Raw genomic sequence first — 23,783 nt, forward strand, 5'->3', positions numbered from 1 at the left:
ACTTGTGTGAGTTGTGGCCCGGACCCCGTTGATGGTGGAGAAACCATGTTCACAGTTCAAGCTGCCACCGGGAACGGTTGAGCGCAGTCGTTTAAAGTGACTCTGATTGGGGATTATCGATCTACAGTATATAGAGCGGCGTTGAGCTCCTTACCGTCATCGCCTCGAATAAAACAAATATGCCTACGAAATACATCCTGAAATTAATAAACGAGGCAATAAATAAATGTCTTCAATAGGCCCAAAAATAGAAAAACATTTTTGATTTGACAGCTGACATGGACGACACGGCCTTTTACATCATCGATCAGACACTTTTGTCCAAAACGACTCAGAATTATCCATACACCGATGGACGCAGCCATCAGGTGTATGGATACGTTAAGTGTCTTGCTCACGGACATTTCAAAATGCTAGTAGGAGGAGCCGGCGATCAAACCGGCAGCCTTGGGTTTACGAAATGACCCGCTCTACCTCCTGAGCTAGTCTCCAGTTGGCCATTTAGTCTACACATTTTAACATCCCTAGTTTGTACATGTGTTTAAATAGCATTAATGGACTGCAAATTCCAATTAAAAAAAAAAATAAAAATAAAAAAAACAGACTGATACTTTTTTTCAGGGGACAGTGCCGGTGTTAAAATTTTATTGTTACAAAAAAAAACATTTGGGGGTCACGCCGAGCCTATGCAATTATAGGGGAAACATTGCTTTATTCATAAATACTTTGTACATAACACATCTGGGCATAAATTATTATAGATCTTTTGATGTCACTATTCCAGTCTGTTATGTTTTTTTCAAGGGAGCCTACAAAAAAACATCACATCACTGGGTTCTTCGTTTTAAAAGCGGAATACCGAGAATAAATGACACATTACCTTATCGGCCCGAGGGAGGGGAAATCTTTCTCACGGCCCGCGAGCCTTTGAGGGAGTCTCTCCCTGCCCCGCCGCCTCCGGCACGTGGAGACGTCATCAGTGGTTGCTCCCGCTCCTCATTAGCCCGGCTTCTATGAAAGGCTCCCTGTGTCTGATTATTACTCAGCCATCCTAATCCCTCCAATTAACCATTCCAGCTTTGTTCCCCATTCGGACAAAGTACTACACAGCTTTGCACTGTTGGCTCGGCGAGCGGCGGGTGTACAGCTCAGTATCCTGCGACACACCGACAGGGATCAATAGGTCTTTCTATGTCGGGACCGAAAGCAGAACGAGCAAATAAATTTGCTTTCTGCACCGAAAGCTCGTCAATGCATGAACTCACCTGCTATGTATGATGGGGGGGCACTATTCACACACTGCCCACAAAATATGTCCACGTCTATTCAAGCAAAATAATCCCCTGAAACAAAGGAGAACACGGGAAGCATGCATCTACGGCAAAGCCTCTAATGAGCTCGGGTGCCCACCACTATGTTTTATTTATTTGGAGCTGAGGACCGACCCGTCACGAGTCTGAAGCAGAGATGTCCGGCTCTGGCGTGCGGGCTCCATCCTTCCTCCTCCTCATGCTGCTGCTGCTGCTCTCCTCGTTCCTGCTGCTTCACTCCAGGGAGCTGCTCCGGGATCACGACCGGGTTCGTTACCAAGCTTAAAAACAAAATGATGTGTCGTGCGTGAGAAAACTGTCAACTTCTGAACAGATTGGCTAGTCAGGAATGTCATACAGCTGTTATTATACACATTTGGTTCCACCAGAGGATAATACTAGAGGCGTATAATAGTATATAATAATACCAGAGAAGAAAATAATTAAGGCGTAATTGACAAATAGGAAAGATAATAAATAACTCAGAATTCTTCATGTAAACATGCAGCGTTCAAACGTTAGTGTTGATCCCAAACTTCTATGAAGTGAGTTGTGTGTTATGAGAGAAGACACCACTTCTTTTACATATGAAAATTGAATATTTGTGTTTATATGATATATAATAATATATATATTTATATTATATTGTGTATTTGCTGTATGTGTGCTTTTGGTGGCATAAGGGAGCACTTTTATGTCCAAAGAGCAGTCATTCTGATGTCTGAAATAATATCGGATGGAGAGATCCAACATACTGTAGATAATTCTGATGTGATTATAAAAATATAATTACATGTAATTATAATGAGATATTATAATATTATTCTAACTGTTTTTACGTTATTTCCCTAATGTCTGATTGTTTCTCACATTCATAATAGGTTGTCTCCGATTATGCCTTTGACCACAACGTTATCTCCATCGCTCTGGACCAGTCGAAAGCCAACTACGGGCTGCAGAAAGACTTTGGGTTTGGATCGCGAGGCGGGCGCGGCTTCTCCACTCAGCAGGAGCTGGCGTTCCCCGTGGACCGGAGGTCAGGGGTCACGCGGGTCTGGCCCAGCCTCCTGCAGGATTATATGAGGGAGCAGTTTAAATTCAGAGGACGGACAAAGAAAGGCAACAACAAGCTTTAAAAGAAAATCCAGACAAAGCAAAATCGCGGGGATTTGTTTTGTGCGAGCGTGCGGCGCGTTGTGTCGCTCGGTCGCGTGTCGTCGGAGCAGGTGTGTGTTCATCATGTTTTGATGTCTAATGACTGGTTTTTGGAAAAGATTATGTAACTTCAAAACATTCCCCCAGGGATTAATAAAATTAATATTTAAATAAATCATATATAAATTGGTCACAGCTTGATCCGTCTGTCTTGTATTCCACATGTTTTCAATTGAGAAAAGATGCCGGTGGTATATTTTTGGAGTTTGTTTGTCATTTTTTGGTTGGATGCATCTGTTGGGTTGTTTTGATTTTGACCGACAATTCACCGGCTGCAGCTTGTATTCCCTAAATGCATCACATGCAGTCATTGACATTGGTTTCTTGATACACTACTCACAAAAAGTTAGGGATATTCGGCTTTTGGGTGAAATTTCAGGATGAACCTAAAATGCACTATAACCTTTACAGGTGAACTTCATTTGACCTTCTCTAAACTTTTGAATGCACATCTCCAACTGTTCAATGTTTCAGTACTTTTTTGCACAACTTGCTGTTCTCTGACAAGGAGCTGAACGGCAAAATTCACAACAGGTGTTTGATCCATCAATCGACCAATACATTTCCTGGTTCAATTAGAATTGGTATTTAAACAGTCCTCTTCATCATGCTGTTCACATTTTGACATCATGAGACCAAGACGACACCTAACAACTGATCAACAGTACTCGCCACTGCGAGGCTTCAAACAGGATGTTCTCAGAGGGAAGTGGCCGCTGAGCTTAGAGCGTCACAGAGTCATCAGCAGGTTGCAACAGAGATACAGAGACTGGAAGAGTCACAGAAAGACATAGAAGTGGACGTCCTTTGGCCACATCCCCCACTGATGAGCGCTTCATTGTGAACAGTGTCCTGCGCAACCGGATGATGATGCCAATCAACTCCAGGCACATTTGTGCGTGTCACGTCAGACCATTGCCGGCTAGACCACCTGCAAGGGCACCTGACCACACCACCAGGCACAGGCATCATCGTCTTGCACGGGCCAGGCAGCGTTTACGCTGGAGGAGGCACCAGTGGCCTCAGTGCTGTTCTCTGATGAAAGTCGATTCACGTTGAGCAGAAATGGCCGCCAACGATGTTGGAGACGTCAAGGAGAGCGCTATGCATCAGCCACTGTTGTCACCAGACGAGCCTTTGGTGGTGGTGGTGTTACAGTGTGGGCAGGTGTGTCTAGTCAATACAGAACTGCCCTAGACTTTGTGAATGGTACAGTGACAAGCCCATTCTACCTGAATGACATCATTCATCCAGTCATTGTGCCCCTGCATGAACAACACAGGCCTCATTTCATCTTCATGGACGACAATGCTCCAGCTCATGGAGGTGGCATCATTAGGGAACGGCTGCTAGAGACTGGGGCACCTCAAATGGAGTGGCCTGCACTTTCTCCAGACCTGAATCCCATAGAAAACCTCTGGGGTCAGCTGAGTGGCCGTGTAGAGGCTCGTCACTCTGTGCCCCAGAAGCTCAATGACCTGAGGGCCGCCCTTCAAGAAGAGTGGGGGGCCAGGCCTCAGCAGACAATAAGTCGACTTGTGAACAGCATGAGACGTTGTTGTCAAGCTGTAATTGATGCTCAAGGGCACATGACAAGTTATTGAGACGTTGACATTTTTTGTCGTGGTAAACCCACCACTGTTGTTGGCTTTTGTTTCAATAAATTGTTTGAGATGAGGAAATCACCATTGCCTGCTTCTACTTAAATGCCCTACTTTCATGATAGAATATCACTGTAGCGTGAACTTTTTACATTTTCCATAAATTTCACCCGAAAGCCAAATAACCCAAACTTTTTGTGAGTAGTGTATATGCACAATTCTAAAATGCTAAACAAATTTGGTGTACAATTATATTTTATAAACTGGATAAGATATTTATTTTATCATAATCCTGATTAGTGGCATTTTTATAAGAAGCAAGAGTAATAGAGGTAGCCATAATGCATCTTTTACGTTTTTCCTTTTTTATTTTTGCCCCTTAACATGATTTTAATGGAGTTTTACTTTAGATTGTCTTCATATTTATTATGATTCAACGATATATATCTGCATGTGACCTTTATATTACAAATGTATTGAATATAAACATTTGCATGCATCCAAATGCATCCAAATATCACCAATCAATACAGCAGTGATAACGCTACACAGCAAAAAACAATAGTTTATGCATATTGATTATAGAAAATTATTATTATTATAATTATTGGTATTATTGTTATTATATAAATAATAATAATGAATAATAATGACTCATAATAATAACTAATAATAAGAACAATATTGATAATAAATGTAGCTGCAGGCAGCAATACGTGGGGTCCAGGCTAGTCGGCCCTTCGTTAAAGTTCAATGTTGGGATGTGCTTTGTCGCTCTCTTGCTGTGTGTTTTGTGACTGCAGAAGTTCATTCCTTCTGCCTGGTTACAGTGTAATTCTATGATGGGATGGTGTTTGTGGCTGTGGGTGGGTTCCCTACGTCGCAACTAACGGTGTTTATCATTCTGAAGTAGGGCTGCATGACTATGGCTGAAATGATAATCACCATTATTTTAGTCAATATTGTGACCACCATTATTTATCACCATTATTCACTATTTTGGGGAACATAGTTACTTTATGGCACTTTGTAAATAAACTGAAAACTGCCTTCACAATAATAATGTATGTTATAAAGCTATTAATAAATAAACTAAGGTAAGTGGTTTAACTGACTTCACTTGTAGAGGATATATAATGAAATTAATTGTGTGTAGTGGGCTGCACAAAAAAAAACACAAAAAGAATGAAAATATTTCACAACACATACACAATAAATACATGTTCCTCGTATTATGTTATTTCTTGTGGTTATTGTTACCAGTAATTTTAATTCAGAAAGTTTGCATACATTTATATCTCTGTAATGTCTATAAATTCTGATAGACGCGTTATTGGGTGTTTTTATTTTGGAGAACTTACTCTGGCGCGTGTCAGTCCTCAGAAGCGTTGATATATTTATGACATTGAATACGCTGTGTTTCTCGAACATAATAAAGTTGACAAGTAATAAAATAATACCTGTCACTGTGTAACTTGGTATGGTTAAGAGTTTGTATCTTATATTCCTTTAGTTAAAGTCCAACTGTGACAATGTCGCGTGGCGATCTGTGTACTCTGTCGACTTGCGCATGCGAGGAAGGATTAATACATCTGTGCGTGGCGCCATCTTCCTGAGTTGACGATTGTTGATCACAAACTCCATCCACAATACTGACCCGATCTGGATCAAACTTGGACGAGGCCATATTGGAACTGCCCCGAATACACGCCTTATTCAGATTGTCTGTGGGTTCCTTGGATCCATGACATCCATAAAGTTCTGACGTCAGTTACATCTGCATATACCGCCATCTTGGTGAGGACCATTTTGGGCATGCGTGTACATTGTTGCGATGATAGAAAAATGCAGTTTTTTTTACTAAATTATTCCAAAATAATGGACCGATCTGGATCAAACTTGGACGACGGCGTGTTGGGACCGCCCCGAATACAAATTTTATTCATCTTGTCTGAGTGCATCCACGACATCCATAGAATACTGAAGTCAGTTTTTAATTAACAAAAAACAACAAGGCATCCGCTCCTTCGAGGTTTGACCCTGAATCATAGAAAAAAACAAAAAACAAAAAACGTTTTGGACAAAATTCAAAATGGCGGGAAGGTCATGACGCAAATGGGGGCGGAATGAGATTTCGCCATTGAAAGTTATACAATCGCCGTAGCGCCACCTATGGTCCAAACGACGGCGGATTTCTCACGGTGAAAATAGCCCAGACATTTTTTGGTGTACTTTAGAACTAAATGTGGCCAAACTGTGGAGCGTATATGAATCCATTGGATAACTTGCTGTGGTTTTGCTGAACATTGGATCATATCGGTCGGAATTGTTAGGAAAGAAGAAAACCTTTTGGACAAATTTCAAAATGGCGAAAAATCAACCATGGCGCATGAATCCCTTTTTTGCCTTTCCTAGTTTAGGAACATGTCGAACCTGTCTCCAAGTTTCGTGCTAGTGGGATTGGCGTTTTATGATCGCAGAAAACGAATAATAATAATAATAATAATAATAATAATAATAATAATAATAATAATAATAATAATAAATATAGCTGCCGGCAGCAACACACAGGGTCCAGTTTAGTCGTGTTATGTACGCTTTACAGGTTTCCGGGGTTCCGGAAAACACATCGGTTTATATCGAGGCCAATTCCAAATTTCCCATTTTTTATCTCAAATATTAGACCAGTTGAACATATCTGATATACAACCACATTAATTGTCTGTAAGATTCTAGTTTTTAGGGGTTTTGTGAACCGCAGCACGAGTTCGACTTTTCCCAGTTTCCGTAAAACGCAGCGTGGTATCGGGATGTCGGCGTGACGAGGCGCCCCGCTCCTCAAACTACGATATTATTAACAATCCGCACTAAAACGGGAGTGTTTCTGTTGCTTGGCACTGGAGACAAAACAATATAAAATAATACATATAAATAATAATAATAAATTTAAAAAAGTCTCGGGGTCTTCTCTTCGGCTTGGTCCATTAAATGTGACGTCACGCTCGGCGTGCGACAAAGAGCGGCGGACAAGAAGGAGGCGAGTCGCGTCGAGTCGCTGCTGCTGCTGTGTTCATATTCGGAAAGTTCTTAAGGTCGGTCCATTCACACCCCCCGCGGATCACGGCCGCGGTGTTCGTTTAACGTGAACTGGTTCTCCGGGCCGCGCGGGGTCCACTTCTTGGGCGGGTGATGGAGCCAACCGGCAGCTAGCGGTTAGCTTAGCTCGGCTAGCAGCGTGGCTCCGCGTGATCCGTGGGTTGTTAAATCCCTTCTCGAAGCTGCGTCTCCCGGTCGAACATGTCTTGCGAAACGACGACAGGCTAGGCTAGGCTAGCTCTGTCCGCTTTCATACGTCCCAGTGTTGGTTGCGGAATAAACACCTCATTCGTTCCGAACTCTAATCAAAACGAGATGCAATAATAACACGACAATTATAGCAATGTTAATTATCACAACACAACAATTATACAATTGGCGACATACACTAAACCTCTGTATTAACAATCCACACTGTCCAAAGTAGGTGGGTCGATGACAAAGGGTTTCAAAATGAGAAAAAATACAGGTGTGTTGAAAATCCTTGTGTTTAATATGTTTCATAAAGTCTTGTCACAGAGAACGAAATCCATTCCTTTAAATTATTATGAATAGTATAATTTATCCTCCTAATAATGTCATTCGAGGTAATGGATTTTCAAATTATTCGTTTATTTACTATATTAATGTTATTAGCAGTTTATAGATAGTAATAGTTTGACCTCCACAATTATGTATTGCTTTGAACCTTTTAAATGCATTGTAATCGAAAATATAAATAATTTAGGCGTTTGTTCGTATTTGACACCAAAAACGTCATGCTCAAAAGTGAGGGAGAAAAGCTGGACAATGTCTAAAAAGGTTTTGCTGTAGAGGCATATACGTAATTATTATTTTAAGGGTCCATCCCATAGGTATGGTTCACTATTGTTGTTCAGTTTTTTTTAGTTTTTTTTAATAATTATTCTCCTTGGCACTTTTGGGGTAAAAAGTGTCTGGAACAGTACAACTGCTGCAGCTATAGACAGTTGAGGTGTCGTTAGAACCGGGACATCTCAGACATCTTGTAGTTTCATCCAAATCGATCCTCAAACAGTGCAGGAATTAGTGAAAAACCGACCAAATCTGACCGGAAGTAGCCGGTTGTAAAACTTGCGGTCGGGTGGTTGAGCGCGATGAGTTTGTGGAGTAAGATGCTTTGTGACGCCATCATCCAATTCCTTATAAATGTGCATGTTGTGGCTACGAGCGTCTATTTGCATTGTGTGAGCTGCCTAGTGTAGACTCCATCGATGTATAGTGGTTACATACACACTGTGTGTGTGTGTGTGTGTGTTGTCTTACTTGCTTGATGTGGGCAGGGCGTTAGGGTTGATATTTGATTCTCTTTCCATTTTTGTAAATATATACTCATTGTATTCCATCAAACCCGGTGCCGTGTCCTCATGTTGCAGCATTGGATCCAGTCGTAACACAAACTGTAGGAGTGGAAAACAGTCCTAAACATATTCTGTGTTTGTGACCTCACACATGGAGATGGCTTGCAGCTCCAGAGTCGTGTCATTAATCATTTATTTTAGAGGGTGTTAGAGTATGGACAGTTACTCTGAATGACATTTTTGTATTTGTCATTAAATTCCCATTACCCATAATTAATGCTTTTGTAAATTAATAACCAGGGGAGAGTTGAGTCACATTATGTAGTGTTTTAAAAATGTATATTTATTTAATGTTGTAAATATGCTTCCAAAATTGACATGTCATGTCATTGACCCAGCAACACTTACTATGTACCAAGACGTTATTTTCCTAAAGTTACTCTTTTTAACCCCCTTACCTTGAAAGAAGAAAAAAAACAAAAAAAACTTCCATCCGAGGTGCAATTGTACCTAAACCCAATTTATGTTGTTTTACTGCTGCGGGATATTATATCAATTTTACAGCGCTACTGTGACCACTGTTTTCTGCAAAGTTATAGTTGTGCTTGGGGGTAGCAATAAAGATCTCATGAAGACAGTACTTGATAGTTTGGTTCTTAGCAGCTACAATATTCCAGTATTAGTTTTACTGGTTGTATCTGAACTGTGTATTTCTTTTTGTCATGATTATGTGGGCTACAGTTAGACTTAACCGGAAGAAGGCTATTTCCTTGTATTAGCTCAAGGACTAATGTTTCAAAAGTTGTTTTTGCCTCCTTAATGACAAAATGTCTTCTAACTATTTTTTTGTGGCTGCTCATCAGCCCAGTAAACCTAGTCTCCATCATCATTGGCATGAAAGGTCAGATTGAGCGCTGGGGGCTGGGTATCTGTCCGCTCGATCCTCATCCCGCCTCGTAACTTGGCTCTCCTGTCTTCCAATGAAGATGGCCGACAGCGATGACGAATATGATCGCAGGAGGAGAGACAAATTCCGACGAGAGCGAAGCGACTACGACCGTTCCAGAGAGAGAGAGGACAGACGCAGGGATGACTGGAACGAAAGGTGGGGAGGGCCACACAACGATGCCTGAGAAGGAGCCCGCGTCCTTACAGGGTTGTTGAGTTGGGATGGGATGTGATGCGTTTTGCTGTCGTTTGAATGTTGTTTTGAAAACTAATTTGCCAGGGAATGGGACAGGGGCAGAGAGCGGCGCAGTCGGGCGGAGTACCGTGACTACGACAGGGGTCGCAGGGAGAGGTTCTCGCCGCCCAGACACGACATGAGTCCTCAGCAGAAACGCATGAGGCGAGATTGGTAAGCTTGGCTCTGGAATGTCCCACTGTTGTTTAAACATTATTATTTTTATTTTGAGCACCCCCCTTTTTTTCCTCTCTCGCTCTCGGTGGCCAGGGATGATCACGGTGGAGACCATTACCACGGGGGATATGACCTGGGATATGGTGGTGGTGGTGGTGGGGGTGGTGGTGGGGGTGGTGGTGGAGGAGGGCCCAGCTACGCCCCCCCACAGCACTGGGGCCACCCTGACCTGCACCTAATGCAGCCCCATCATGGCATCCCCATTCAGGCCAGGTCAGAGCTGAGTATACTCCTCTTTATACAAAACAGTGACTGGTTAGGTTAGCTATTATTTTTGGTTTAGTAACTATTGTGCGTAATCTCCGGGTGCGTTGCAAAGACATTTCACTGCATATATGTATGAAAGTATGTATATGTATGTGACAAGTAAACCTCTTGAAACTTGGTTGTTGAACCCAGGTGCTATTTATAGAAATACATGCATTCATTTCAATTAATGAATACAGCAGTATTCATTGTTAACGAGGTTGTTAACTTTATTTATTTTGTTGTATCTAGGGTTGGTGCTGTAAATATTCAGATATTTCAAATGTAGTGAAGTATCCCTATTTGTATTCTCCGGTGTGATTTGTGAATGAGGCTCAGTACCATATGGTAACTTGCCGCCTTGTGCACTAGGCTGGGCAACATCCATGACCTAGACCTGGGTCCTCCGCCGCCCATCATGAAGACCTTTAAGGAGTTCCTGTTGTCCCTGGATGACTCTGTGGACGAGACGGAGGCCGTCAAGCGCTACAATGAGTACAAGATCGATTTCCGCCGGCAGCAGATGCAGGACTTCTTTTTGGCACACAAAGATGAAGAGTGGTACGATTTTCACTGCCTCTACTAGATAACTTATTTATGATTAGTATTATTGGTAGTTCTGTATGTAGGTTTACTTTATAATTGCTTTGCTTTTCTGTTTTTATTTTTATTAAAGGCTCTTGTTCAGTGATTGCAGTGGGATATGGGAAGATTTATCAACGCCCCAATTAAAAATTGGTAGCGAGTCATTAGGACTTAATCAAATGCATGCATTGCAAGTAATTGGTTATTTAATGGCAGACAAAAATCGTCTAAATATCACATCTTCAACATCACGTCGCATAAGACGTTTGTGGGAATTATAAAAAATATATAAAATTGTCTTCACTGGTTGTGACAGATTTTATAGAAACTACACTTTATTTAGAAGACTGGTAGTTTTAGTCATGAAATTACAGGTTACAGTAAAGTTCTGAACTTGAAATTAGTTGAAATGCATCACAAAACAAGATTGTCTTTTTAACTTGGGCAAGTTTTGTATTTCTTTTAAGCTAAGCCATTAACTATTGTTTTGTTTGAGTTGTGTTGCTAACTCTTAAGATGAGGTCATTTTATACATATTTATGCTCATTACTTATTACACAGGTGTGTTTCAGAGATCATGCTTTGTTGTCCATGTTGTGTTCTGACATAACCAACCCTTCCTCCCTCCACACCTCCTCCTTTTGACGACCAGTGTCTTTTTGAAGATGAGGAAAAGTCGTCCGCGGGACTCGTTAGACAGTGAGGGCTTGCACTGCGCACAATGCAGTTGCTCTTAGACACACAGTACCAGGGATTTTAGATAGTCAAGCGCAAGGAGCATTTTCTTTTTTTTTTTTTTTTTTTTTTTTTTTTTTGTGTTTCATGGTTTTTCTCCCCCATTTTCTTTTTATATTTGGAACAAATCGTATTCCCGAACCCGAATTTCAGTGTATACAACAGACACACTGGGGGGGTGAAGTGGAGCGCATTTTCACAGAAGAGACCACTCTCAGTATTTGTATGTTATTAAACTGGGAGACCAAAAGGTAAATGTAGTACACTCTCAATGATAAATCTGTTTTTTATATAATTTTTTTTTCTCATGTGAAATTGTGATTGCTGTGAATGTTTGATTTTATAATTCATCGGCATCTTGTGTTTTTGCATTCCCTAGTGAAATATCTTCACGCTTCCTTATAAGCGTAATGAGAAGTCATTTCACAGGGAAAACATGTAATAAATAAATGAACTATCATGTAAAAGAGGAAGACAAAGTCATAAAAAAATATGTTATTGACTGACTGATTCTGTATAAAAATATATGGACAAAAGACTTGACTGCTGCTTTTGAAGTCACAACAAAATACATATTTTAACGTTTAAAACCCACCAACCCCACCCCTCCCTTCACCTTCTTTGGCATTGCATGCGAACCCAGGTTCAGGACCAAATACCACCCAGATGAAACCAGCCGTCTCAAGGCTGAGGCCCACAGCGCCCTTCAAAACCGCCTCAATGTCTACCTGTTCCTGATGGAGAACGGCTGGTTTGACAACCTCTCCCTAGATATTGAGCGGACGCCAGTTATCATCAAAGTTCTGGACGCAGGTAAGAGCCCAGAGATCAGTGGATGTGTGTGAATTAAAATGTCTCGTATTGTAATGGTAAAGCAATTTTAGTGAATGTTAATGTTGCAGCAGGGGCTGCTTCGATTATCAAGGGCAAAGCAAACACCTTGTTTCCACCAGCCTCTATCACCGCTACTCTTAAGACCATGTTAGCCCTTTTGAACTCACTCTTGGCATGTTCTTCACCCGCAGCTGTGATAAAGATGGAAGGAGGCACAGATCACGACCTTCGTATCTTGGACCTGCCGTCGGAAGAGGAGGAGGAGAGGGAGAGGTTAGCTGCTGGCCCAGGAGGACTTGAGTCCTCCAGGAGAGAAGACCTCAAAGGGGCGGAGGCCGACCGCAAACCTCACGTGGAGAACAAAAATGAGCGGGTATGCGCGCTATCTTTTGTGATCATTAATCAGATTTGTTTGTCATTCTTTTGCCCTGCATTGATGATTGCTCACTGTGCAGGTGGAGGGCAATTCTGCCAACACAGAAAAGGGTGCTGCCAGGGCTGGAGAGGGTGATGGTATGGTCGAGGAAAGGACGAAAGAGGCTTCCAGTAAAGAAGTACCTGAAAACAAGAAGGTCAGTGTTTTATTGCGGCAGCCGTTGCGGTGTTGAAGCTAGTGCCAAAGTGCTGACTGAATGGTAGTCTTTGGGAAGCATAAACCCAAACCCAAGGCTTGAAAAAGTCTTCCTATATAGAGTGCCATACAGAGGAAACATAACATTTTAAACTTTTGTTGAAGAAAGGAGAAAAAAACAAAACCTGAGTTATATGCCATCCATTTATTAGTTATAGTCTTAGTCTGTATAACCCTAAAATTAGTATACAGACGTTAAACAAACACAGCTTTGACAACACCCCATTCGGAGAGGTACATGGAAGACTCCTGTTTTCAGAATCAGAATAGTCTTTATTGCCAAGTAAGTTTACACGAACAAGGAATTTGTCTTGGTGTTCGGTGCATACATGAAACATAAATGTAAAACAATAAGTTAAATATTGGTGAGAAACTGTTCTTGTGGCGAGAGGTTTTGGCCTTGTTGGCTCTTTCCATAAACAAAATCCAAAAGGAAATCCAAATGTGACAAATAAAAAAAAATCTTGAATCTTGAAAAGGAAATCTTTCTTTGAGCAGCCGAGGAGGAAGAGGAAGAGAAGCGGTGACAGTGAAGACGAAGCCACTGCATCGGAGAGTGACTCTGACTCCGACTCTGAATCCAACTCCAACTGCTCTGACAAACCCCCCAAGGAGGAAGAGGGTGGGGACAAGGATGAGGAGGTGGATGGTGAAGGTGGGTCACCCATCAATTCTTCATTCCAATATTGATTTCTGTTTTTTTCAAACCACTGGGAAAAACTGCAAGGTGACTAGAAGTTGGAGTTCCTCATTCCTCTGGATGTTTTCTCATAAAATCAGATATTTTTTATTGCTTTTCAAATATCTAAATTTTAACGACACTTTTGCTCGTTTCAGGAAGCATTTGTGTTGTGTCAACATTCTTTTCAATTACGCATATAATACTTGCCCCCCCCCCCCAGCTAGCGAGAAAGAAATGAAAGCCGAGAAAGCCAAGGAGGACGATGAGGAGGAGGAGGAGGGAGAGGAGGAGAAGAGGGAGGAGAAGAAGCCGAGGGATGAGGCTCCCAGGCCGCGGCCCCTGCACCGGACCTGCTCCCTCTTCATGAGGAGCATCGCCCCCTCCATCTCCAAGGCCGAGATCATAGCGGTGAGTTGATTGGGGCGCGGCAGTAGTAGTCGATCTGGTCACGTCAATGAGCCAAAGATAACCTTGAGCTTCAGTTTGAGTAGTGTTCCTCCGACGGGTTCGTGGGAAAAACTTGAGTGTGTTCCGGAGCCTTTTCCACCCATAGCACGGTTGACAGACAATAGAGTATCTTCCAGCGCTCCTTTAACCAAAGCCTACGTGTAAGAAGAGCACATCTATATAGACTTGTAATGGAACTATTGACGTTAATGAAAGCCAATCGCACAGGCATTTGTAATTTCCCTCTGGGGATGAATGAAGTGTATCTATGATCCATCGGGAGCGTTTGGCACGATGAGGTTCTAAGTTGATCAAATTTCATCTCTGTAGTGGTTTTCAGCGTAGACTCCACTTGACTCTCTGCAGTAAGGAGTCCCAGTCCTCACATTAAAATGAGCTCCTGATTTAGTCGGCATATCTTTTTTTCTGTTATTCTCACTGCATAGATATTGTTAGTATGCGGTTCTATTTTTTGTGAAAGGAGTCCTTGAATAATAACTTGAAATGGGGTAAAAAAAAAAACCTTGAGGGGAAAACTGGTGTGTCATCCATCATTAGTGCCTGTTTTTTTCGGGGGTAGTGTCCACCTGGCACTCCTGCGTTTTCTTTATGACTCTGTTTTCTTTACTCGACCCCCCCCCCCCCCCCCCCCGCCTCACAGCTCTGTCGGCGATACCCCGGCTTCCTGCGCGTCTGCCTCTCTGACCCACACCCAGAACGCAGGTTGGTCCCAAAACAAGATGAGTTCATACGGACTCTACATCCGAAGGGAAAAGACTGACTGGTTCCCAATCCCTGTCTCTTCAGGTTTTTCAGACGTTGCTGGGTGACCTTTGATCGCAGTGTCAACATCAAGGAAATCTGCTGGAACCTTCAGAACATTCGGGTAAGTTTGAAGAATGTGTTGGTGTGCGATGCCGTGCCCATGAAATACTGTAACGTTGTATCTGATTTTGTTAAAATTATGCGGTGAATAAATCTCTCTGAAATCACTAAATACACCGGGTCTTCCAGATCTGTGCTCTCACTTGTATCATTACTTAAAAAGTTGAGTATTCATATCTGTACAATCTTCAAGTACCAACCAGTGTGGACTGCTCGTGAAAAAGGTTGAATTGGTGCAAACCCTCGATTTAGTTTATTAATTAGGCGACTTGGGCTCATGCTACTTTAGAATTTCTCCTTCTTCAATACTTTGATCTTTTGCACAACCTTAAGGTTTTAAAGTTTTGAGTCCTGTTTTTATTCTATTTCAGCTGCGAGACTGCGAGCTGGCGCCGGGGGTGAACCGGGACCTCGTCCGGCGGGTGCGAAACGTCAACGGCATCACGCAGCACAAGCAGGTGCTCCGTTACGACATCAAGATGGCCGCCAAGCTCATCCACGCCCTGGATGAGAAGGGTGAACTGTGGAGCAGCAAGCCAGAGGAGGACGGACAGAGCGCCGAGGTGCCAGAAACCTTCAGTCTCTACCAAGTTTCAACACCTGAAGGCTCTTGTACCGATGTAAAGTGACACCGTTATGTTACTTTTATTGTTTTAACATGTGTCTGTGGGTGTATTGCTTAAGTTTCCGGCCCAGAACCCCATCCTGAAGAACATCACTGACTACCTGATAGAGGAGGTGAGCGCTGAGGAAGAGGAGCTCCTGGGCAGCATGGGCGGGCCAGACGCTGAGGAAGGCACCAAAGAGCCGAACCCTACTGAGACCACCGTGGAAAGGGACGACAAGCTGGTCAAGGTCTGTCTCATTTAACTGCATCGATTGAAATGATTCTGATGCCGATCACTCGGGTTGACTCACGATGATTGAAAAATATAGTTTAGGTTAAAAAAAAAAAAAAAAAAAAACTTTTCCTTTTGCCTACGGCAGCACAATGGGGAAATTGAAATATTAGCGCTTGGTCCTTGTTGCTCCAGGTGTTGGACCGCCTACTGCTCTACCTGCGTATCGTCCACTCCATTGACTACTACAACACCTGCGAGTACCCCAGTGAGGATGAAATGCCCAACCGCTGTGGAATGGTCCACGTGCGGGGACCCATCCCTCCGAACCGCATCACAAACGGAGAAGGTCTGTGCTGCTGTTTATTTGCTCACCCTGCTGGTTCCCATTCCAGCAACGCAGACGCTGCAGAAGCACGCCACCCGAAACTACTCTGTCTCATTAGTCAACCTTAGGGACTGATGCTACGGCCGGGAAAAAAAGAAAACGTCAAATACTGGATGAAATTATATTGTTATTGTCTTCATGTCAAGGAATTTATCAGTTGGAGTCATATCTTTGGATTCCCTCAATTTCTGGTAGAGTAGCGCTTGAGGAAGGTGGAGCAACAACAGATATCATGTCCTTTTGGTCAAATCGGTTATTGCCCGGGGCAGTGATTGGATGTTCATCGTGGATTCCCTGGCCAATCGTTATATATTTCTGTGCATATTTATGATAATTTATTATATTGATGTAGAAAAAAGAGGGGAGACAAAAGGATGTTGCCTGGAAAAAATACAAAAATAAGAATTGGGTTTGCGCTCAACACCAGCTGAATCAACCTTTTGAGTGCCACAATCAACAGACTAAAAACATGAAATTTATATTGGCTAGTACAGTAAAAAAGTAACTTCTTAATGGGTGTATAATTATGGTGCTTATTTGTACGAGACAAACTTTTAAAACTGAGCCCAAACGACCATGAAAACGTGTGTTGTCCGCAGTGACGCAGTGGCAGAAGATGATTGAGGAGAAGCTGAACCCTCTGTACAACGTGAAGGAGACTCTGTCCGAGGAGGAGGCGGCCAAGATGGGACGCAAGGACCCTGAGCAGGAGGTGGAGAAGTTTGTCTCCGCCAACACCCAGGAGCTGGGGAAGGACAAATGGCTCTGCCCCCTCAGTGGCAAGAAGTTCAAGGTGTGGCCTGTCGAACAGCTTTTGTGTGAAAAGCATAATAATAATAATACGGATACAATGTCGTCAGTTTTGAACTGGCTGCAATAGAAGTGTTGGTACCAGCGTTTTCCTTTAACTTGATGATTTAGAATGATTTGACACCAGAGGATCCTTCAAACTAAGGCCGAGAAATTCGATACAAACACAGAAACCACCGAACATCACGTCGTTTCTTTCACCTTGTGACAAGTAAGACGCGACTCTGAACTTCCAGGGCCCCGAGTTTGTGCGCAAGCACATCCTGAACAAGCACGGCGACAAGATCGAGGAGGTGAAGAAGGAGGTGAGCTTCTTCAACAACTTCCTCATGGACGCCAAGCGGCCGGCGCTGCCCGAGATGAAGTTACCGCCGCTGCCGGGGCCGGGTCCCCCAGGTGAGCCGCCCCCGACCGCGACTGCCGGGAAAACCGACCGTGTGTTCGAAAGCCTCCTGATTGAAGCCTCAACTCCCTTCCTGTTTACTGTTCCCTAGGTGTGATGGCGCCCGCTCTCCCCTTCCCACCCCAAGCTCCCCAGGGGCTGATGGGCTTCGGCCAGCCACGCCCACCGCTCATGGGCTACGGAGGTAGAGCGGCAGGTTTTCACGTTCGCTCCGTGGTGGATCCTCCCAAGTCTGGAGGGGATTTAAAACAAACTTTAAGTGGAGCAGATTTATTTTGTGACGTTTTCGTGAGACTTCCTCCTTTAAATTTGCCCGATCGCAGCGGAATCTTGTTGCTCGTACTGGATGTCACCGTGCTAGTGTAGTTTGGTTTTGAGTGCGGCACTGATCCATCTCTCTCCGCCAGGAGGACCCCCTTACCCCCCCAACCAGTACGGAGGAGGCGGCGGCGGCGGGGGAGGAGGTGGAGGTGGCCGTGGGAACTACGACGGCTTCCGGGGTCAGGGCGGCTTCCCGGGGAAACTTCGCAACAGGTAACGCCGCTGTAAGCCAGACCTCCCCTCTCCCCCCGCCGACCGCCGGTCCCACGCTGCAGCGCTTTGCCTCCGTTCTGCCCCTTTCAACTCTTCTTCCTCTCTTCTCTCCTCCCCCTGTCCGTCCCCCCGCTCTCTCAGAATGGCGCGCGGCGATCCACGCAACATCATCGAATATCGTGACCTGGATGCTCCGGACGATGTCGACTTTTTTTAATCCTTTCAAACGTTTTAGTCGTCGTGCTTTTCCCTGTGGTGTTTATCCTTCATAGCAAGCTGATCCTGTTGCTCTGTTTGTTCCCTTTTTTTTTTTTTTTTTTTTTTCCTCCATCATTTTGGCAATGTATACACACGTACTGTGTAATTCACTCACAATAAACTGGGTTTCAATTCCATTAACGTAATTGATTTTCGTCATTGAAACAAAACAATTTTAGTTTTTGGTTTTTCTACCTCATGGTCTGACGTTTCCACCCTGATTTCTAGAAACAGCGACAGACTGGAGCCTAATCTCGACATGTGAACGTTCAGGAGAATATTTGAAAAAGTATCTCATCAATTCCCACATTTCATTGAAACAATTAAAACGTCTCATTGATCAAACGAAAAACAGCTTGGTTAACTTTCTTTGCCCCAAGATGGTCCAAAAAAATCTGTAAATAGGAAAAATAAACAGGCTTTATACAACGGTTAATCTGAAGTAGGTGGTGTGAGGAGTTCTCTCAATCTTCATTAAAAAGACGAGCACAGCATTTCTGTTCTACATTGTATAACCCTAAATATTTAATATTGAAAGTTGAAATTAAAAGAATAATAGATTCCTGTTCACCACCCTCCGCTGCAGCAGCCAATCGCCTAGTTCTGAGCCAACAGGGTTTGAGTAGATCTACAAGGCCTCATTTAAAAGTTTTTGTTGCCGCGCTCCTCGCTTGTAGGGGACACTGCACGCTGGGATTTTGTTTCATATAAACATAAGAAAATAAAATAAATACATCTACAATAAAATCACTGTTTTGTTTGGAGAAACGCACAACGATGGGATGGAGCAGATGACCATATAAAGAAATCTGTGACCAGTTGACGTCAGCTCGTACAGAGTAGAAAGATCCGTTGGAAACGGAGCGTTGAGAGCAGTCGGTATCCTGGGCGTTTTGTTCACAGACATTACTTTATTAGTTTACCTCATTATTTGACACTTTGGCCACATCTAATATGAACATCCCACACTGTAACATTAAATATATGATAGAAAATAAGGAAAAGTATAATTGATCCCATTTAAGCTTAAAATAATTAACTTAAAATAAAAGTATAGCTGTTTAATGCTGAGTGAGATTTATCCTTTGTCTTAAAAATGTTTAACATTGTGCAATGTTTTGAAAGGGACTAACATTTGTTCAGATAAATTGGATGTATTTCCAACACAGGATTGTGTGAAATACATTGGTGTTGGAAGAAATAATATGGAAATGTAAAGAACCTAAGAAAGCAGTGGTCAAGCAAAAGGGTTAAAGTTGATATTAAATAAACCAATGTATTTTAATGCAATAATAAAATACAATTTAATTAAAACTCGATGTATCAACTGTATAAAAAAAATACTTCCAGTTTATTTACTAATATATATATATATATATATGAGTTCTAGTCAAAAACATAAGAGGCAGTGGAACATGAAGATCAGTTTGTGGGTGAAAAAACACCAAGTCACCTCCAGACAATATATTTTATTAAAGGAGTCCTGTAGAAAACAGATTCTTATTATTTAACATCCCATTTCAAGTGGAGGGAGCCGGAGTCTAAATGATTTGAAGCTCGTGCCTTTCAGAGAGGCCGCAGCTGACTTTGTGTTGGTGGAACAAGGCGCTGAGGCTCTCCATGTAGAGGGCGTGGTAGTGGTCCACCTCTTCCTCTGTGGGAGTGATGCGCTTGGGCACAGAGATGGGACGCCCGACTGAAACAAGGGAAATGTTTTGTTAGAGGAATACGTTTGTGGGAAAGGCTCGCTCGGTTTCCACCTAGGCCTCTGCTGCAGCTTCTCACCCTGCTTCCATGCCGTCCAATGGGGAAACGTCATAAGCCTTTAAAAAAAAAATAAATAAAAAACCCAAACAAAATCCCCTTTTTGAAAACGGTAAACTCAGGTTTTTGAACCAATCCCACCCATCCATTGATGGTGTCTGCTTAGTCCCATGTTTCTTGGTGGGGGATTGAAGCGGAGCAACTTACTATTTCTAGTCTCTTATGTTGGTGCATGTGGTGTTGGGATGGTGTGGTTTGAGCAGCCAAACCTGTCCTGGGTCTAGGTAATTGGTGCCCAGGATCAGAGTGGCTGTACACCCGTTGCTCGTTGATGGGTCTTACGATCAACAGGTAACACCCCCATCCCCCCACACACTCAGGAGAGTAGCCGTTGTCATGACACGCTGTCCATCTGCTCCCGGCTTGTTCCACCAAGCCCACTTGCTACTGTTCGGTATCAGGATCATGAGCTTCCCTTTTTCAAAAAGATTGAACATTTTAAAGCGTTTCCCTGTCGGACGGCGTTGATGCACAGCAGCTGCAACAGAGTACTAAGTTCAATGTTCAGCAGGTTGTGCTATGAACGCTTCTAAATGATGGAAGCAGCATGTTAACATGCTGCGTAATGTCCCTTTATGGAGCCATGTTCCACTCACCCACGGTGGTGATGGGGGTCCTGTACGGCAGCAGAGCAAAGCGCTCGCCGACAAACAAGCACGGAGCGAACCCCACAATCTTTTTAAACAGGTCCTGTAGCTTCCGGCCCAAACTGCCCTCCGAGAAAATCACCTGGCGGAAGAGCTCGTTCTCCCCAAATGAGTAGACAGGAACCAGGTCAGCCCTGCGGGGAAGCACACACACACAGGCGGCAGGGTTCGGGTTCTGCTTCGGGTTCTGGACTGTGAGCTCCATCGGACCTGTCACTGGGCGTAAGGTTCCCTCACCCGAACTCCAGCGCCACCCTGACGAAGCCCTTCCTCTGCTTCATCACCACGGTGTTGACTCCGGGAGAAGAGGCCAGCGACTCGGCAGCGCCCCCGATCACTATCACCACCGCGTTTCCTTTGCCGCTCTGTGAGAGGAGGTGGGCCAGACTGGGTTTGCTGACGGGGATGAGGCCTGGTCATAGGAGGAACAAGACGAGAAGGACCGTTCACCGAATCGAGTTGATCTATCTACAGGGTGAAATAACAAGTTTGCCCCAAAGCTGCTCGGATATTTTCAGCGAGGCTCTTCCAGAGCAGCATCCATCCCTTGGGACTGCTCTGTTTGTTTCACACGCACCGTTATAGTGCTGTGTGGTATCAGGTGCAGAGGTGATGTTGCTCCTTTTCAGCTCCACTATCAGTAAACTGCGGCTGTTAAGAACTTTATCTGTCTCCTGGAATGTGACTTGCGCAACCTGAGTCCATAAAGGAAGGTCAGTGGTAAATTTTATTACCTTGGGAGGGTTGGACCGGGTAGAAGGGGGTGGATGGATTTGATGAAACAAAGTTTTGTATGTAAATGAATCTGTGTCAAAATATTATTAAAATCCTGCCACTGTTTAAAAGCTCAATTGTGAATTAAATAAGACAAACCCCGAAGGATAGAGTGTAAAACACCACTGTGGTCATTTTGTCGGTATTTACCCTTAAACCACCTCCTGAACCGACCTGCGCTCATGATGTACTCCCTGGAGAGCGGGATCTTGAAGAGCCCGGCCAGGGTGGCGAGGGTGGACCGCACCCCGGGGAACTCCTGGGAGAAGCCGCAGCTCTCGGTGCTGAAGCAGGTGAAGGCTCCGGCGCTCATGATGCCGTGCGGGTGGCAGCCCAGGATGTAGTTCCTGCTCGGACTCAGCTCGGCCGTCTTCACCAGCTGAGCACCAGAGGGGACAAACATTCTTTGACTTCATCTGATTTAAAAAAAAAAAAAAAAAAAAAAAAAAAAAGACGTTGACATGTCGGTACATTTCACTGAGGCGGTGACCTTACGATGCATTGGCCTGACCTGTCCGTCTCGTCCTTACCTTCTAAGTTCCTTCAAAAAGAAAGATGGAATTCTGCTCGCGCTGCTGGTTCCAAAAGCAGGTTTATCTGTCACTGTGACATGGGTTTAATACCGGGACCAAATGTACTACAGTACTCGTACGTTGCTTTGAACGAAAGCGTCTGACTAATAGTGTTATGTAAAGGTTATGATACCATTATTCCAGTATTTCTGAGAATCACAGAACCAAATCAGCCAAATTTATATGAATTTTATTTTTTTTAAAAGAAGGAAAAAGAAGCTGGTTGACAAGGTAATGATATGAATAGCACCCAGTCCTTTGTGTCCACATTGATAATTATATCTATTTCACTGGTCCGGTCGGCTTCGCTCTACATGGTGTGGATGCGATGTGATCGGACCTTCATGGGTCAGCACCTTGTCTCCAGCAGAAATGAACCTAAAATCCAAACAAACCTTGATTGGGAAAAAGTCTCTGACGTGCTTCCATACTGTCCAGTTCCTCACAAAGGCTGTTCTCCTGCCCCCTGGTGGGAGAACAAAGCTATATTACCTTACATTAGATGACATTACATGACGTTACATTACATTACTAGACGTTACATTACGTTGCATTTGATTACATTACATAAGGTCTAGGTCTCGTTATCACAGTAGAACAAACAGTGAAGAGATAAAAATGGAAAATAGAAAGAAAATCCAAATCCTGTTTGGCCCCAAAATGTTGAAGAGTGTGATGAAGATGATGAAGAGTTTGTACGGAGTGATGATGAAGAGTTTCTTTGGAGTGTTGAAGATGATTAAGAGTTTGATTGGATGGGGATGAAGACGAAGAGTTTGTATGGATGGGGATGAAGATGAGTTTGCATGGAGGGATGAATATGAAGAGTTTGTATGGAGTGATGAAGATGATGAGTTTGTATGGATGGGGATGAAGATGAGTTTGCATGGAGGGATGAAGATGAGTTTGTATGGAGTGATGAAGATGATGAAGTGTTTGTATGGATGGGGATGAAGATGATGAGTTTGCATGGAGGGGATGAAGAGGAGTTTGGATGGAGTGATGAAGATGATGAGGATTTTGCATGAACTGATGAAGATGATGAAGATGAGGAAGAGTTTGTATGGAGTGATGAAGATGGTGAGTTTTCATGGAGTGATGAAGATGATGAGTTTGTATAAAGTGATGAGGATGATGAAGAGTGTATTGATAAGTGATGAAGATGATGAAGAGATTGTTTAAAGTGATGATGATGGAGAGTTTGTATGGATGAGGATGAAGATGAAGAATTTGCATGGAGGGATGAAGATGATGAGTTTGCATGGAGTGATGAAGATGATGAGTTTGCATGGAGTGCTGAAGATGATGAGTTTGTATAAAGTGATGAGGATGATGAAGAGTGTATTGATAAGTGATGAAGATGATGAAGAGATTGTATGGAGTGATGAAGATGATGAAGAGATTGTTTAAAGTGATGATGATGGAGAGTTTATATGGATGAGGATGAAGATGAAGAATTTGCATGGAGGGATGAAGATGAGTTTGCATGGAGTGCTGAAGATGATGTGTTTGTATAAAGTGATGAGGATGATGAAGAGTTTGTATAAAGTGATGAAGATGATGGAGAGTTTGTATGGATGAGGATGAAGATGAAGAGTTTGCATGGAGGGATGAAGGTGATGAACAGTTTGCATGGAGTGCCGAAGATGATGAAGAGTTTGCATGGAGTGATGAAGATGATGAAGAGTTTGCATGGAGTGATGAAGATGATGAAGAGTGTATTGATGG

At 43.3% G+C, this 23,783-nt stretch overlaps 2 protein-coding genes across 2 annotated transcripts in view; one reads left to right on the forward strand and one right to left on the reverse strand.

The window, feature by feature from the left end:
• The first annotated feature begins 7,131 nt into the window (after window positions 1–7,131).
• On the forward strand, window positions 7,132–18,343 carry srrt (serrate RNA effector molecule homolog (Arabidopsis)). The gene is made up of 20 exons (XM_080013798.1): window positions 7,132–7,218; window positions 9,528–9,646; window positions 9,770–9,898; window positions 9,995–10,174; window positions 10,580–10,768; window positions 12,171–12,340; window positions 12,553–12,734; window positions 12,817–12,933; window positions 13,491–13,647; window positions 13,895–14,082; window positions 14,783–14,844; window positions 14,929–15,007; window positions 15,378–15,569; window positions 15,691–15,861; window positions 16,041–16,194; window positions 16,833–17,026; window positions 17,280–17,439; window positions 17,538–17,630; window positions 17,854–17,980; window positions 18,122–18,343. The coding sequence occupies exons 2-20, from the start codon at window positions 9,528–9,530 to the stop codon at window positions 18,195–18,197; spliced, it is 2,739 nt and encodes a 912-aa protein (XP_079869924.1). The 5' UTR covers window positions 7,132–7,218; the 3' UTR covers window positions 18,198–18,343.
• Window positions 18,344–19,779: 1,436 nt separating this feature from the next.
• Window positions 19,780–23,783, reverse strand: part of mogat3b (monoacylglycerol O-acyltransferase 3b) — a gene marked incomplete at both ends in the record, with an annotated part of 5,500 nt that continues 1,496 nt past the window's right edge. The window contains 5 exons of the mRNA XM_080013820.1: window positions 19,780–19,934; window positions 20,659–20,843; window positions 20,947–21,121; window positions 21,658–21,862; window positions 22,451–22,521. Of these exons, the coding sequence (XP_079869946.1) occupies window positions 19,780–19,934; window positions 20,659–20,843; window positions 20,947–21,121; window positions 21,658–21,862; window positions 22,451–22,521 (791 nt within the window). The remainder of the gene's footprint in view (window positions 19,935–20,658; window positions 20,844–20,946; window positions 21,122–21,657; window positions 21,863–22,450; window positions 22,522–23,783) is intronic.

This window comes from Zeus faber (genome assembly GCF_960531495.2).
Source record: "Zeus faber genome assembly, chromosome: 14".
Taxonomy (NCBI): domain Eukaryota; kingdom Metazoa; phylum Chordata; class Actinopteri; order Zeiformes; family Zeidae; genus Zeus; species Zeus faber.